Genomic DNA, 15,503 nt, shown 5'->3' with positions numbered 1-15,503 from the left:
GAGGATGAGATTGGAATATCCCCACATTAAGAGGAGGAAACTCCAACCATCTTGCTGTATAGCCATAGGGGCTCCTGCGTTGGAATTTGGACTCTCCCTTCCCATCTTCTTGTGTTCTTTTTTTTCTTTTCTTTCTTTCCTTCTTTTTTTTTTTTTTTTTTTTTGAGGTAGGGTCTCACTGTAGCCCAGGCTGACCTGGAATTCACTATGTAGCCTCAGGGTGACCTAGAACTTGTGGTGATCCTCCTACCTCTGCCTCCCGGGTGCTGGGATTAAAGTATGCCACCTCACCCCGGCTTCCCTCCCCACCTTCTATGCAGGGCAGGACATCTCTGGGCTGGCTGTGAAGGAGCAGGGATGCCCATGTTGGATCTGTCACCTGAACGCTTCCATGGCATAGAGCCTCAAATGCAGGACCGAGGAGGAGCACTGAAGGGTTCCTGGGCCCCATGTGGGCTCTGAACTCCAGCAGAGTCCTGCCTTCCTGAGGCCCCTCCATGCTCTGCAGCCTCTTCCCCTGCCCCCCCCCCCCCCCCCGCCTCAGGCCCCTGCGGCTCATGTCCCAGCAGGCAGCCCTGTGGGCCACAAGCCAGCCTTTGTCAACTTATGCCTCATGTGGGGGTGGGGCCGTGCCAGGAGGGGCTGGTGGGTATATTCTACTTGCAGCTGGGGCAAGCCCCCAGACGCCTGGCCCCCCAGGATCTTCTCACACACAGAGCTGGCATGACCATAACAGCCCTCCCTGTGGAAAGTGAGCAATGGCCCAGGCGGACGCGGGGGAGACAGCTGCTCACGGGAGAGAGTCATTGACCCTCTTCACTACAGGCTACTTTCAGGTCCAGGGCTCGGGATGTGCACAGAGAGGTGGTGTGCCTCATTGAGGAAACAAGGAGGGGAGGAAATGCCTGTCCCAAAAGACTGACTCAATAGATCTGGGTTTGGAATATGAGAATTTCTAACAAGTCCCCACTTTTTACAGGGTGTTGGGGGATAGAACCCAGGACCCAAAGTATGTAGGCAAGCACTCTATACCCCTCACCCCCCTGCAACCTCAGCTCCAGGACCAGGGTTTGAGACCCACTGTAATTCAGAACCAGGTGAGGAATCAAGTGTGATTTGTGTTTCCTGTAGTTTTCAAAACTATCCGTCTGATCACGGGTTATTTTCACAAATAGAAAAATCAGTCACTTAAAAGCTCAGTATGTGGTTCCCCGAGATGACTGCCAGGTGTGGGTGTGGTCCCACATGGAGGGATGTTTCCTTCCTTGTCTGGATGTCACCTGTCTTGTCAATGTAGCCCCGCAGCACGAGCTTGCGTGTGGCCCTGCGTTTTGCCCAGGTGCATTCTGAGCTTGAGGTCCACTCAGACGCCTTCACACACATCTTTGCCATCGCCAGGTCCTGGCAGTAGAACCGCAAGGGCGGTATGTGAGGTGCTACTCCATGGCGTGGCTGGATTTGAACGTGTCAGCCTGGGCTGCCTTGAGTCTGCTTGCTCTTCCTCCTCCTTCCTCCTGCTTCCTCACCCTGCCAGCTGAGCCAGCGTGCAGACTCCTCACTTCCTCATTTTCTCTCCCTGAGGGATTGTTTGCTGGCTCACTTCCTTCTTCTCCACTTCTGGACTGCCCTGTTTTGGCATGGTGTGGGGTGGTGACTGTGTGTGTGTGTGTGTGTGCGCGCGTGTGTGTGCGCGTGTGTGTTCTGGGATGGGGAGGGGTGTCCTGGTGAGGCGGCTGCCCCTCTGCAGCTAACTGGTGGGATCATCCACTTTGAAAGTACTGCCAAGCACCACCCCAGGAGAGAGGCTGGGGGTGGGTGGGAGGGATGGGAATCGGTGTTTAAACCCTTCCATTGGCAATGTGTTGTGACCATGTCTGGGGGAGGGCGGCCAGTCCATGCTCCCTCCCACAGGGAGCCTCCTTGCCTCCCTCATGAGTACTCCTTTGGCTCCTCGGGGTTGCTGTTGGCAAGGCCTCATGACTCAGTTTCCCTTCTCAGTGTTAATTAAGGGTAGGTTTTTTTTTTTTTTTTTTTTTTAAGGTAAAGTCTTCTCTAGGCCAGGCTGACCTGGAATTCACTATGTAGCCTCAGGCTGGCCTCCAACTCACGGGGATTCTCCTACCTCTCTGCCTCCTGAGAGCTGGGATGAAAGGTGCGCGCTGGCAGAGAGACAACGGGTGCACCAGAGCCTCTTAAGCTGCTGCAAGTGAACTCCGGAGGCATGCGCCACCTTGTGCATCTGGCTTATATGGATCCTGGGCACCGAACCTGGGTGTGCAGGCAAGCTCCTCAGCCGCTAAGCCGTCTCTCCAGCCCTAAATGTCCGTTCTTTGGAGATAGCCTCCTTGATCATGTTCCCTAACGTAGTAGCCCCCCCCCATCACACTGCCATAATACCCACACTGCCATGTTTTGTTTTGTTTTTGCTGTTATGGCACTTAAGGGTATCTGAATTTATTTATTTTTTGTCTACTGCTAGTTTTCTGAATATGTCTTGAAAGTGTTGGTCACCAGTGTCCCTCCCTGTTCTTGTACCTAGTTGGCATTCGTAAATGTTTGTTGAGTACTTTTCCTGTGTGTTAGTTTCCCACCGCTGCTGTAATAAGTCGGCACAAATCTAATGACTGTGTTGCCTTTACACTGCTGTGACAAAATACCTGAGGCGATCCACTTAAAAGGAGGAGGGTTATACTGGCCTATGATTCAGAGATTTCTGTCCATGGTCACCTGGTCCCCATTGCATTGTGCCTGTAATAAGGCAGAATATCATGGTAGGGAAGTTGTGGCAGAGAGACTGCTCAGCTCCATGGTGGCCAGGAAGCAAGGAGAGAAGGAAGGGATTCCAGTACCGCCTGCCGGGACATGCCCCCTCTCTCTCTCCCTCCCTCCGAGCAGTGCTGCAGGCTGGTGACCAAGCCTATAACACATGGCCTTTGAGGGACATTTAGGATCCAAACCATGGACTAGAGAGATGGCTCAGTTGTCAGTAAAGTGCCTGCCTTCAAACACAAGGACCTGAATTTCATCCCCAGTACCCACGTGAAAATGCCAGGTAGAGTGGCATGTGCTTGCAGTCCCAGTACTGTGGAGGCTGAGAGAGCAGATCCTTGGGGATCGCTGGCTGGCCAGTCTAGCCTAATCGGCCAAACCCAGATCACTGAGAGACGCTATCTCAAAAAAAAAAAAAAGGTAGATAGGGGCTGGAGAGATGGCTTAGCAGTTGCTAGATGCACGAGATGGCACAGGCACCTGGAGTTCGTTTGCATTGACTGGAGGCCCTGGCGCACCTGTTCTCTTGCTCATCTGCCTTTTTTTTTTTTCCAAACCCTTTCAAATAAAATAAATAAATAAATAGATAGATAAATAAATAAAACAGAATAAAAAGGTAGACAGACCCTGAGAAACGACATCCGAGATTCTCCTTTGGCCTCCCCACACACATGCACACATGGGCATGAGCACTTCACACACACACACACACACACACACGAAGATCTAAGCTGTAACCATGGCCTAGCTGTAGGATATGTTATAGTTCTGCTAGTCTGAAGTCTGAAACTGCCCACCACTCTAGGGGAGACCCCGCTCCTTGGCCTTTTGCCCCTTGTGGAGACTGCCTGCACTTCTTTGGCTCTTCTCCACCTGAAGACCTTACCTGTCTGGACTCAGCCCCCTCCTTACATTGCTCACTCCCACCTGCCTCCTTTACAGGGCCCTCAGGATTATACTGGGTCTACTCAGATAACCCGGGATAATGCCTGTTTCTCTGGAAATCTCTCTTTCCCTCCCTTCCTTCCTTCCTTCCTTCCTTCCTTCCTTCCTTCCTTCCTTCTTTCCTTCCTTCTTTCCTTCCTTCCTTCTTTCCTTCCTTCTTTCCTTCCTTCCTTCTTTCCTTCCTTCCTTCCTTCCTTCCTCATATATTGATTTATTTGTGAAGGGGGAGGGAACAAGGAAGTGGAGAGCTGGAGTATGAGCACACCAGAGCTTCTTGCCACCGCAAACAGCCTCCAGTCTCATATACTTTTCTCTGTGGGCACTGGGGAATCAAACCTGGGCTGGCAGACTTTGTAAGCAAATGCTTTAACCACTGAGCCATTTCTTCAGACGTCTGGTGAGCCTTCCTCCCTCTTTCTTTCTCTTTCTTTTTTTCTTCTTTCTTTTTGGTCTTTCAAGGTAGATAGTCTCACTCTAGCCCAGGCTGACCTGGAATTTACTATGTAGTCTCAGGGTGGCCTCGAACTCACAGTGATCCTCCTATCTCAGCCTCCCAAATGCTGGGATTAAAAGGCGTGCGCCATCACACCCAGCTTGGAGAGCCTTTCTTTTTTCTTTTCTTTTTTTTTTTGGTTTTTCAAGGTAAGGTCTTGCTCTGGCCCAGGCTGACCTGGAATTCACTCTGTAGTCTCAGGGTGGCCTCGAACTCACAGCAATCCTCCTCCCTCTGCCTCCCGAGTGCTGGGATTGAAGGCATGCACCACCGCGCCCAGCTTTGGAGAGCCTCTTTTCTTAGTCCCATCTGCAAGTCCCTTTGGCTGTATAAGGCATGTATTCACAGATCCCGGGAGTATGGATATGGACAGTTTTGGAAGTTGTTCAGCCCGGCAGCCTGTCGTACCAGGCCCTGATCCGCTTCCCCAGTGAGTGTGGCTGGGGTTCTGACCACTCCGCCCTCCCACAGGACGAGATCGAGGAGCTGCGGGCCGAGATGCTGGAGATGCGGGACGTGTACATGGAGGAGGACGTGTACCAGTTGCAGGAGCTGCGGCAGCAGTTAGACCAGGCCAGCAAGACCTGTCGCATCCTGCAGTACCGGCTCCGCAAAGCCGAGCGTCGGAGCCTGCGTGCCGCCCAGACTGGCCAGGTGGATGGAGAGCTCATTCGAGGCCTGGAGCAGGATGTCAAGGTCAGCCCTGGGTGGGGGGGGGGGGGCCTCACCGACCTTTATAAGTGCCCCTTGTTGGATGGTCCGGCCGTGAGCCCTAGTGTGGGCCCAGGTCTACCCTGTGACTCATGCCTGTGTGTCCTTGGGTACGTTATGCCACCTACTGGGCCTCAGTTTCCTCATCTGCAAAGTAGAGGTTGTGGTGAATCAACAGGTCCTCCATATGGGGTATCCCAAGGTGACATCATGGTATGAATTCTCCTCACAGCAGCTACTATGCTGTGCGTGTCCGCCTCTTAGCCGGTGTTGGCCTCGTTGTTAAACCCGCATAGTTTCATGGAGACCCTAAAACACTGATGAGAGGTGTAGAATTGGCCTGCGCTGCTTCATATCCAACATGCTTGCATTTTTTTTTTCCCCCGAGGTAGGGTTTCACTCTAGCTCAGGCTGACCTGGAATTTACTATGTAGTCTCAGGGTGACCTCGAATTCATGGCGATCTGGCTATTTCTGCCTCCCAAGTGGTTTTTTTTTTTTTTTTTTTTAACTTTTATTTATTTGTTAGAGAAAGAGAGAGAGAGAGAAAAAGAATGGATATGCCAGGGCCTTCAGCCAATGCAAACAATCTTCAGATGCATGCGCTTCCTTGTGCGTCTGGATTACTTGGGTCCTGGGGAATTGAAGCTGGATTGTTTAGCTTTGCAGGCAAGCGCCTTAACCACTAAGCCATCTCTCCAGCCTGGATTTATTTTTTTATAAGAGATTTTTTTTTGTTTGCTTTATTTTTTAAAATTTATTTATTAGAGAGAGAGAATGGATATGCCAGGGCCCACAGCCACTGCAAACGAACTCCAAACACTTGCACCACTTGGTGCATCAGGTTTTATGTGGGTACTGGGGAATCAAACCTGGGTTGTTCACCTTTGTAGGCCAGTGCCTTAACCACTGAGCCATTTCCCCAGCCCTGTGCTTGGATTTCATGATGTTTCTGTCTTCTCATCTGTAAAGTGGGTGTATGAACAGCTCTTATGTGGCAGGGTTCTAGGAGAGTGAAACAGAATAATGCAGACGTGATATCACGTAGGAACTAAAAACTGTCAGCTGCTGTAATTTCGGTTTCCTGAATGAGAGCTGTGAGGCTCAGAGGAGGGAAGCACGTGTCCAGGGTTGGGTGCTCCTGTGGAGGTGACAGAGGCCAGGCTGACCAGTCTCCCTAACCTCTCACTTTGGGCTCTGCTGGTGCTCTGCTGCAGGAGCAGGGTAGGGATGGTGTAAGCTGTAGTCTGCAGGCTTAAAATTTAGCGACCCGGGGCCAGCCCTGAGCTTAGCCCAGTAGGACATGGTGACTCACGCCTGTATTCTGAACATTTCAAGAGACAGAGGCAGGTTGATCTCTGTGAGTTCAAGGGCATCCTGGGCCATACAGAAAACTCTAGGCCAGGCTGGAGAGCATGCTTAGTGGTTAAGGAGCTTGTTCCCAAAGCCTAAGGACCCAGGTTTGATTCTCCAGATCCCACGTAAAGTCAGCCACACAGGGTGGTACATATATATCTGGAGTTCGTTTGCAGTGGCTAGAGGCCCTGGCATGTCCATTTTCTCTCTTTCCCTCTCTCTCTGTCTCTAGTAAATAAAAAAATTTTTTTTTAAAAGGCTCTAGGCCAGCTTGGGCTACACAGCCAGACCCTATCTCAAAAAACAGTAACAGAGGGGGCTGGAGAGATGGCTTAGCGGTTAAGACACTTGCCTGTGAAGCCTAAAGACCCAGATTCGATTCCCCAGAACCCAAGTAAGCTAGATGCACATGGTGGCGCATGCATATGGAGTTCATTTGCAATGGCTGGAGGCCCTGGCACACCCATTTTCTCTCTCTCTCTCTCTCTCTCAAATAAATAAATAAATAATATTTTAAAAAATAATGAGAACAATCCCAGTGTCAGTAGGAGCTGGGGGAATCCTCCTGCAGATGATCCTGGTGCCCAGGCCAGGGTTGAGAAGAGGGTTTGAACCAGGAGGAAGGAGGAAGGGTGCTCCAGGGAGAGGGCCCTAGGGGCCCAGGAGAATCAGCTGATGGGGAGCTGCCGGTGGGTGCTCAGTCCTGAGAGGACCATGCACCCCCCCCCCCCTCCGCTGCTGGAAGGCACCGCAATCCCAGCCCTGCAAGTAGAACATGCTGGAAAGCTGTTGGAGGACCAGGAGAGCTGATTCTGTGCCTCAGGGCCAGTGAAGTCCACCAGAGTAGCAGCAGCCTACAGGAATAGCAGCATTAAGTACTCCTTCTCCTCCTCCTCCTCACCATGACCTTGTCCATTGAGACCATGGAAGAAACTGCCAACTCTACCTGAGGGGGTATCTTGAGGAGGGAGGAGCTGTAAATGGCTGTATAAATCCTCAAATTCCACACTTGGAGGATGCCTTGACCCTCGCCCTGTTGCCAAATCTAACAACCAAATAAATAAATTCTGAAGCCGGGGGTGGTGGCACATGCCTGGGCTAGCAAAACCAAAAGAGTAAAATAAAAAATAATAAAAAAGAAAGAAACTGAGCCCCGAATCGGGAGGGGGTGAAGGAGGCTAGGAGAGAGAAGGAGATGCTTGTGCCCTGGTCTTTGAAGATTTCTGGATTGTTCTGTTTTTAAGGTAGGATCTCACTCAAGCCCAGGCTGACCTGGATTCACTATGTAGTCTCAGGCTGGCTTCGAACTGACAGCGAAACCTCTTCTCTCAGCATGCTGGGGTTACAGGCATGTGCCAGGGCCTGGGAGGTGCCCTAGAACAGCGGACTGGAGAGACTGGAGGAAGGGGTGTGTGGGATGGATGGGAGGCGGGAGAGCGGGGTGAGGGCAGCTGGGGTGGGGGGAGGGCTCTCAGGAGTCGGGCCGAGGGGAGGGGCCCTTTCTGTTGGGATTTGAACTAGCCAATCAGCTTCGCCCTGTCCCCGCTCTCCCTCCCACCTCTGCCCACCGCTGCAGCTGTGGCGCTGAGCTCATGTGCTGGCTTGGCCTGAGCTGGCCCCCCACCCTTTGCTCTAGAGTCCTGGGGGGCCTTTTTCACTTTTTTTTTTTTTTTTTTTTACTTTTGTTTCTTTTCCTTTGGCAGTCCTCAGAATGTTGACTTCCCCAGCATTTGCCTGCCAGAGCAGTTGGACCAGGCCGGGAGGGGACCCCGTAAGCTGCCTGGGAGGGTATCCCTCGGGATCCCGGACTTGCTCTTGCCAGCTCCTTGGCTCGCTTCCCGATGGACATTTAAGATTCGGGTTTCATTGTGTTATTGATGAGGAAGTCATGAAAGAAGCCTCAGGCCTTGGTCTCTCCTCTTTTCAGTGTGCCCTCCCCCAGACTGTCCCTTTTCTGCAGGTCCGCACAGCTGACAAGACCTCCAGAATCTCAATGGGGTCACTGTCCAGCATGAGGAAGGCAGGGCCAGTGGGCAGAGACCTTCTCTGCCCAATGCTAGCTGGATGGCTTTGGGTTAGTTTTTTCACATCTCTGAGTCTGTTTTCCCTGTGGAAAATGGAGACTATACCAGTTCCCTGTAGAGACGGGTGAATGTAGAATGAAATGCTTAGAGAGGAGTGCCTAGTGTGGCACTGGGTCATGTCCAGGGACTCAGAGATCCCAGTTCTCTTCTGAAGGGGCTCCTATAAGAGGCACCAGGAAGCATCAGTAAAAGGCCCCCTCCTTAGATACAGATAGATGCTCCTGGGAAAATGTTCTGGTATTGGCTTTATTTCCTCTGTGACCTGTACAGACTGTTCCCCCACCCCCCTCCGGTCCTGAGCCACATGTGTAAAATGGAGTGACAACTCCCACCCTCCTGGGATCTTTAGGAGGATTCAACCACACAGCCAGAGTGCTGCCTGGCCTGAGGTGCTCCTTAGAGTCACCATCTTTCTCCCCGAGGATACAAGTGACAGGGACATCTTGAGATCTAAGGCCCCAGGGGCCGCTGTGCCAGGGAGCTGAGGACCAGAGCCTGTTGACAGAATTTGGCAGGGGAAAGCCCCGGCACTCTTAAGTAGTGACCTCATGGCTGAGCACACTTGTTTGTGTTTTGGGTATTTGCCCTGGTTTCCGGAAGCCACAGCTGCCTTTCTTCGGTTTCTCAGTCTCCTCATTTGGGGGGAGTTGAGGGGATCAAATGAGACAGGGATTTGGGGCTCTACAGGTGCCTGGCATCGTAAACCATGCTTGGGACTAGTTAAAACTTGCGCTAGGAAGTGGGTGTGGTGACGCACGCCTTTAATCCCAGCACTAGGAAGGCAGAGGTAGGAGGATCGCCATGAGTTCAAGGCCACTCTGAGACTACATAGTGAATTCCACGTCAGCCTGAGCAGCCTAAGGACCTAGGTTCGATTTCCAAGTAACCAGGTAAGCCAAATGCACAAGGTGGTGCATGCATGTGGAGTTCATTTGCAGTTCCTAGAGGCCCTGGCATACCCATTCTCTCCCTCTCTCTCTATCTGCCACTCTCTCTTTCTCAAGTAAATAAACAAATGACACATATATTTTCTTTAAAAACCCAAAACTTGCATTGTTCGTGGTAGTATGTTTTCATGCTTACTCCCGGCAGCAAGGTCAGATAGAGAACTTGATAGTTGACTCACCTCTAGCAGCTGTGTAACCTTAAGCAAGTGACCTTTCTTTCTGACCCTCAGAATGATGATAATCAAAGCGCTTCTAGCAGGAAGGAAAGTAGCAGGTAAATGTTTAGGGAAGTGCTGATTCCTCTCCCCACCCCCATCCAGGTAGGGTCTCCCTGTAGCTCAGGCTAACCTGGAATTCCCTATGTAGTCTCAGGGTGGCCTCAAACTCACAGCGATCCACCTACCTCTGCCTCCTTCCCAAGCACCACCACATCTAGCTTGGAAGTGCTGCTTCTATAAAATACCTGTGAGGGCTCGGGGCCAGGGCCACTTAGGATCAGGGAATGGAATGTCAGGTCACTGGCCACTGTTGCCCAGTCTGGTAGATGTGGTATTCTTTGCTCTTATTGGCCTCCATGGAGACCATGAGACATTGCAGGGGTCTGGGCCTGTGGGCCTCTGTGTTCTCACTGGATTTAATTATTTGTTAGCAACAGACAGAGAGAGAAAAAGGCAGAGAGAGAGAATGGGCATGCCAGGGCCTGCAGCCACTGCACGAACTCCAGATGGTTGTGCCACCTTGTGTATCTGGCTTACGTGGGTCCTGGGGAATCAGTCCTCGAACTGGGATCCTTAGGCTTCATAGGCAAGCGCTTAACTGCTAAGCCGTCTCTCCAGCCCCCTGGATTTTATTTTTTAAATGGACTTGTGTATTCTTCCCCCCCCCCCATTTATTTGCGAGAGAGAGAGAGAGAGGGCCAGAGAGAGAAAGACAGGGATAATGGGCATGCCAGGGCCTCTAGCCACTGCAAACAAACTCCAGATGGATGTGCCACCTTGTGCATCCGGTTTACGTGGGACCCAGGAAATCAAACCTGGGTCCTTTGGCTTTGCAGGCAAGCACCTTAACTGCTAAACCATCCTTCCAGCCCCTCAGTAGATTTTTAGCCTACTTACCTAGAGTGGAAGTGGGGCACACCTGGGACAGGGCTTCCATGGAGAAGGAAGGGGGACTAGGAATTATCATGGTTTGTGACTTCTTGGTGGGGAGCAGCTGGTCTCACCAGGTGTGAGCCATGGTGGAGAAAGAGCACCTCCTCATGGGACATGTTTGGGAGAGTAGCGTTGGTCCCAGCAACCCTTTCTTGGACAGTAGGGGGGTTTACGTGGGCAGTGGAAGGGACTGTCCCCACCCCTTACCAGGGCAGATATAGCTCCACACATGTGTTTTGCTATTCACTCCTTCACTTGTTGGAGCCTGGTTGGCTTGTGTACCCAACAAGCATTTACTAGGCACTTAGTGGATGCAGATCCTGCTGTCATGTGAACACAGGTACAAGTGAGCCCAGGCATGACCTGGGGCCTTTGTCTCCCTCTGACCCCGGTGCCAAGAAAGTGAAGCAATGGTGCTAGGGAGAGATGACACAGTTGATAAAGTGAATGCTGCATAACTCTGAGTTCAGATCCTCAGATCTCACATAAAAGCTGAGATCTTCTATAGTCCTTGTGTGCTTATGGTGAAAAGGGAAGCAGAGACAGGAGAATTTCCCAGAAGCTCTTAGACAAGAGACCCTGGGGACAGACCCAACCAGTGGCTTCTAACCTCCACATGCATGCCTGAATTCACACACATGAACACACACACACACACACACACACACACACACACACACACAGAGCAAATTAAAAAGAAAACATGGAATGTGGATTAAAACAGGGCTTACTGCAAAAGCCAAGTAAAAATCTTTATATAGATACTACCTTGAACTTGTGGCCTTTGAGCAGCTCCACATGGTTCTTAAGTATTTTGTACAATCAAAAACAAGTCATGGCCAGGTGTGGTGGCACACACCTTTAATCTCAGCCCTTGGGAGGCAGAGGTAGGAGGATCACTGTGAGTTGAGACTATGTAGTGAATTCCAGATCAGCCTGGGCCAGAGTAAGACCTTGCTGCGAAGAAAACAAAAACAAAACAAACAACAAAAACAGGTCAAGTTCATGAAACTAGGAAATAAACACAACTTTTTTTCTTCTCAATTTTTATTAACATCTTCCATGATTATAAAAAATATCCCATGGTAATGCCCTTCCTCCCTCCACTTTCCCCTTTGAAATTCCATTCTTCATCATACCCCCTCCCCATCTCAATCAGTCTCTCTTTTATTTTGATGTCATGATCTTTTCCTTCTCTTATGATGGTCTTGTGTAGGTAGTGTCAGGCACTGTGAGGTCATGGATATCCAGGCCATTTTGTGTCTGGAGGGAGCATGTTGTAAGGAGTCCTACCTTTGGATACCTTCCTTTGGCTCTTACATTCTTTCCACCACCTCTTCCGCATTAGACCCTGAGCCTTGGAAGATGTGATCGAGATGTTACTCAGTACTCCAGTCACTTCTTTCCAGCACTATGATTCCTTCTGAGTCGTCCCAAGGTCACTGCCATCTGAAAAGAGAAGATTCTCTACCAAAAGTGAGAGTAGCATTAATATAAGGGTATGAATATTAAGAGAAATGCTTACTGGGAAGTTTGATAAGCGTAGTATATACATTTATCCAGACATCAGCAGACATTACCCCCCTAGGGCTCATGACTACCCCAGTTTTAAGATTTCAGTATCAGGGATGTATTGTCTCCAGTCCAATTAGAGGGCAGTTGGTTTCCCCCATGACAGATGTGCCACTAGTGCAGCCATTGGCTCATTTGGCCTGGCTGGCCAAATATAAGGCTTGTAGTGTCCACTGTTGAGTATCTTCATTGGTGATATCTCTTTCTCCCATTGAACTACATGTAGAATGGCTTCTTCCAGCTTTCTGTCAGCTGGTCTACATGGAGGAGGTTATCAGCTCAGTTCCATCAGGATTTCTCAGTGGCCTTGTAGCCCAACTATGTGCAGTCTTCAGCAATAGGGTCTTACCATCTATTCTTGGTGGGAAACCAAGGGCCTTGGCAATGGCCTATAATGTTTTGGAGGCATCAGGAACCTCTCTGGCTAACAACTCACTGGAAGGTATCCCATCCCTGGCACTGAAAATTTTCTAGCAACAATCTCCGGCTCCTGAGTGTTGCATTGTCCATAAACATAAACACAACTTTTATAATGCATTAAATAGGGTTAATTGTTGAAAAATACTAAAAAATATTCTCGTATATTTGAGCACCTTCTGTATGCTAGCACTGCCCAGGCATTATGTCATTTATTCCATGCCCAGCTTTTTTCTTTTTTTTTTTTCTAGGTAAGGTCCTGCTCTAGCTCAGGCTGTCCAGGAATTCACTATGTAGACTCAGGGTGTCCTTGAACTCACATTGATCATCTACCTCTGCCTCCTGAGTGCTGGGATTAAAGGCGTGTGCCCCCACACCCGGCCAAATTTTTTTTTTAAATGTTAAACAATTTGTCCAGAGGTCACATGACCAGTGAGTGCTGGAACCAGACTCCAATCTAGCTTTCCCCTCTGCAAAATCCTTTCTTGATATTGCTGGATTGCTTACCCACTTTATGGGTGAGGAAAATTTGGTGGCCCACAATGGTTGCAGAGGAAGCCGGTGCCTGTGGGCTGGCGTCTGGCTGTCGTTGGCAATCTCGGGCTGAGGGGCAGTGAGGAGAGGAGGGAAGGGAACTCTGCCCAGTTTCCTCCCAGGCTGTTGTTTTTCCTGGCCTGCCATGCACACTGCCAAGGGGTCTGTGCTGAGCTGGGCATGGGCCCAGGCAGAGGGTAGAGCCAGAGTCAGGGAGGGCCCTCTTCCCTTCCGGAGGGAGGAGGCATCATGTCACTTCCGATACTGGCAGGCCTGGGCACTGAGTTATCTACACCACATATAGGTCCTCTTGGAGAATCCTTTAGACCCCTGGCGGAGCCCTTACTGGGCTGGTGCTGGTTCCTCTAAACCACGGGATCGCCGCTCACCTCTGCCACACTCACTGTGTGTGATGCTGAGCAAATCTATTCTGCTCTGAGCCTCAGTAAAATGGGGGCGGGGCAGGATTATGATGTAGATGAATGAGCCTGGCACCTAGTAGGTGTTCAGCAAGCAGCAGGGCCCAGCCTTTCTGGGATGGAGCACAGTTGTAATATGCCAGCTCAGAAGGGTCTAATTCACCTCTACCCCAGATGCCCTTTCATGACTGCCCACACCCCACCAGCAGGGGAAAGGACAGAGAGGGTCTCCCAGGAAGTGGGGTGCTCTTGCTGCCATGCCTGGAGCTGAGATTCGAGACTACAGCTCTTTTAGTTGCATCCAAGGGATGACTTGGACCCCTGCCCGGCCTTTGTCATTTTAGCATGTTCTACATCCCAGACAACTAGAAATAGGCCTCAGGGTCACTGTGACCTCCAGCAAGTCATTCTATCCCTGGACATCAGTTCCTGGGAACAGGCACTGTTGGTCATCCGGCACTCAGCTGTGGTAGGCACTGGGCCGCGGCATTGTAGGCGACAGCCGATTTGATCATCCTGTCAGTCCTGAGGTTGTCCTGTTATTGCTGTGTCCGTTTTATAGCTGAGGAGACTGAGGCACAGAGCTAGGGGATGACTTGCTCAGGATCCTTAGCTGCCCGTCTTGTATTGGGCTTTCCCTCCAGATCACCGTTGCTTGAAGAAAAACTTGGTCTTGTGGATGGGACCATAGGGTGCCCCGATTTGGGGAGAAAGTAAAATACTCCAGATGGGGTTGGGAAAATAGATTAGTGGAGAGCCCTTGCCTCCTCCATGCAAGGGTGTATCCCATCACACCCTCTCAGCCCCAGGTAAGTAAGACGGCATTCCTGAGGACAGACAGAACCATCACAGCTTTTTGGGGGGTAGTTTGTTGCAAGCGGGGGTACCTGGGTTTATATCTTGGGTCTGTCACCTCCTGGATGCATGCTCCTTGGTAAGTTCCGAGGACTCCCTTGTGTGCCTCAGTTTCTTCATCTGCTAAGTAGGGATAATGAGGTGGCTCTGGCTAAGGTGGGAAGGCTAATGGAACTGGAGGTGCCGACCCCCCACCCCCCGCCTGCTCACGCCTGTCTCGCTCCCGCCCCGGCCCAGGTCTCCAAGGACATCTCCACCCGGCTGCACAAGGAGCTTGAGGTGGTGGAGAAGAAACGGCTGCGGCTGGAGGAGGAGAACGAGGAGCTCCGGCAGAGGCTCATCGAGACGGAGCTGGCCAAGCAGGTGCTGCAGACAGAGCTGGAGCGGCCGAGAGAGGTGAGCATGCGCAGCCTCTCTCACTCGGGGCTCTCTGGTTTGGAGACTGTTGCAGTCTGGTTGCTGGTAGAAATCACCCGACTAAGAGCAGCTTCTGGGAAAGAGAGATTTATTTTGGCTTACAGGCTCGAGGGGAAGCTCCACGATGGCAGGGAAAACGATGGCATGAGCAGAGGGTGGACATCACCCCCTGGCCAACGTAAGGTGGACCACAGCAACAGGAGGGTGTGCCAAACACTGGCATGGGGAAACTGGCATTCAGAACACCTAAGTTTATGGGGGACACCTGAATCAAACCACCACAGAGACTGAGATGGAGATCCTAGCTACCTCCCTGGCAGGGCCGTGCACTCATTTGTCCCTCCAGAGCCTGCTGTGTGCACTGCACTGGACACTGGACACATTGGAGAGTGAGCTTGAGAGACAGTTGCCTTCAAAGAACTGCAGGGTCTGGGAGGATCAACAGGATAGTAGTGCTCAGGGCCAGGGTCCTGGAACCCCAGCTCCTGTGCTTTAGGCACTGGTGGTGGTGCTGGGTGTGAGGGTGGTGCTAGATCATGGGACTGGATGCCTCCTGAACATGACCCCCTAAGGTCCTGTGTGCTCCCTGTATTTGCTCATATCAGCCCCTCCTCCTGGCACCTATCTTCTCCAGTTGTGTGTTAGGCAGCCCACCAGGACATTTTATCTTGGAATTTAAAGTCTCGCCCTAGCCCAGGCTGACCTATGGAGTCTCAGGGTGGCCTCGAACTCACGGCACTCCTCCTACCCCTGCCTCTCCAGTGCTGGGAATAAAGGTGTGCGCCACCATGCCCAGCTTATCTTGGAAATTTTTATAAAGGTCCATCAAGGCTA

At 51.2% G+C, this 15,503-nt stretch overlaps 1 protein-coding gene across 1 annotated transcript in view; it reads left to right on the top strand.

The window, feature by feature from the left end:
- Soga1 (suppressor of glucose, autophagy associated 1) overlaps window positions 1-15,503 on the top strand; it is an 89,064-nt gene that overhangs the window by 18,092 nt on the left and 55,469 nt on the right. Inside the window, exons 2-3 of the mRNA XM_045155966.1 lie at window positions 4,679-4,903; window positions 14,490-14,648. Of these exons, the coding sequence (XP_045011901.1) occupies window positions 4,679-4,903; window positions 14,490-14,648 (384 nt within the window). The remainder of the gene's footprint in view (window positions 1-4,678; window positions 4,904-14,489; window positions 14,649-15,503) is intronic.

The sequence above is a fragment of the Jaculus jaculus genome, chromosome 8 (genome assembly GCF_020740685.1).
Source record: "Jaculus jaculus isolate mJacJac1 chromosome 8, mJacJac1.mat.Y.cur, whole genome shotgun sequence".
Taxonomy (NCBI): domain Eukaryota; kingdom Metazoa; phylum Chordata; class Mammalia; order Rodentia; family Dipodidae; genus Jaculus; species Jaculus jaculus.
Note: the sequence above shows the minus strand (reverse complement) of the source record. Positions and strands in the feature narration are given on the sequence as shown.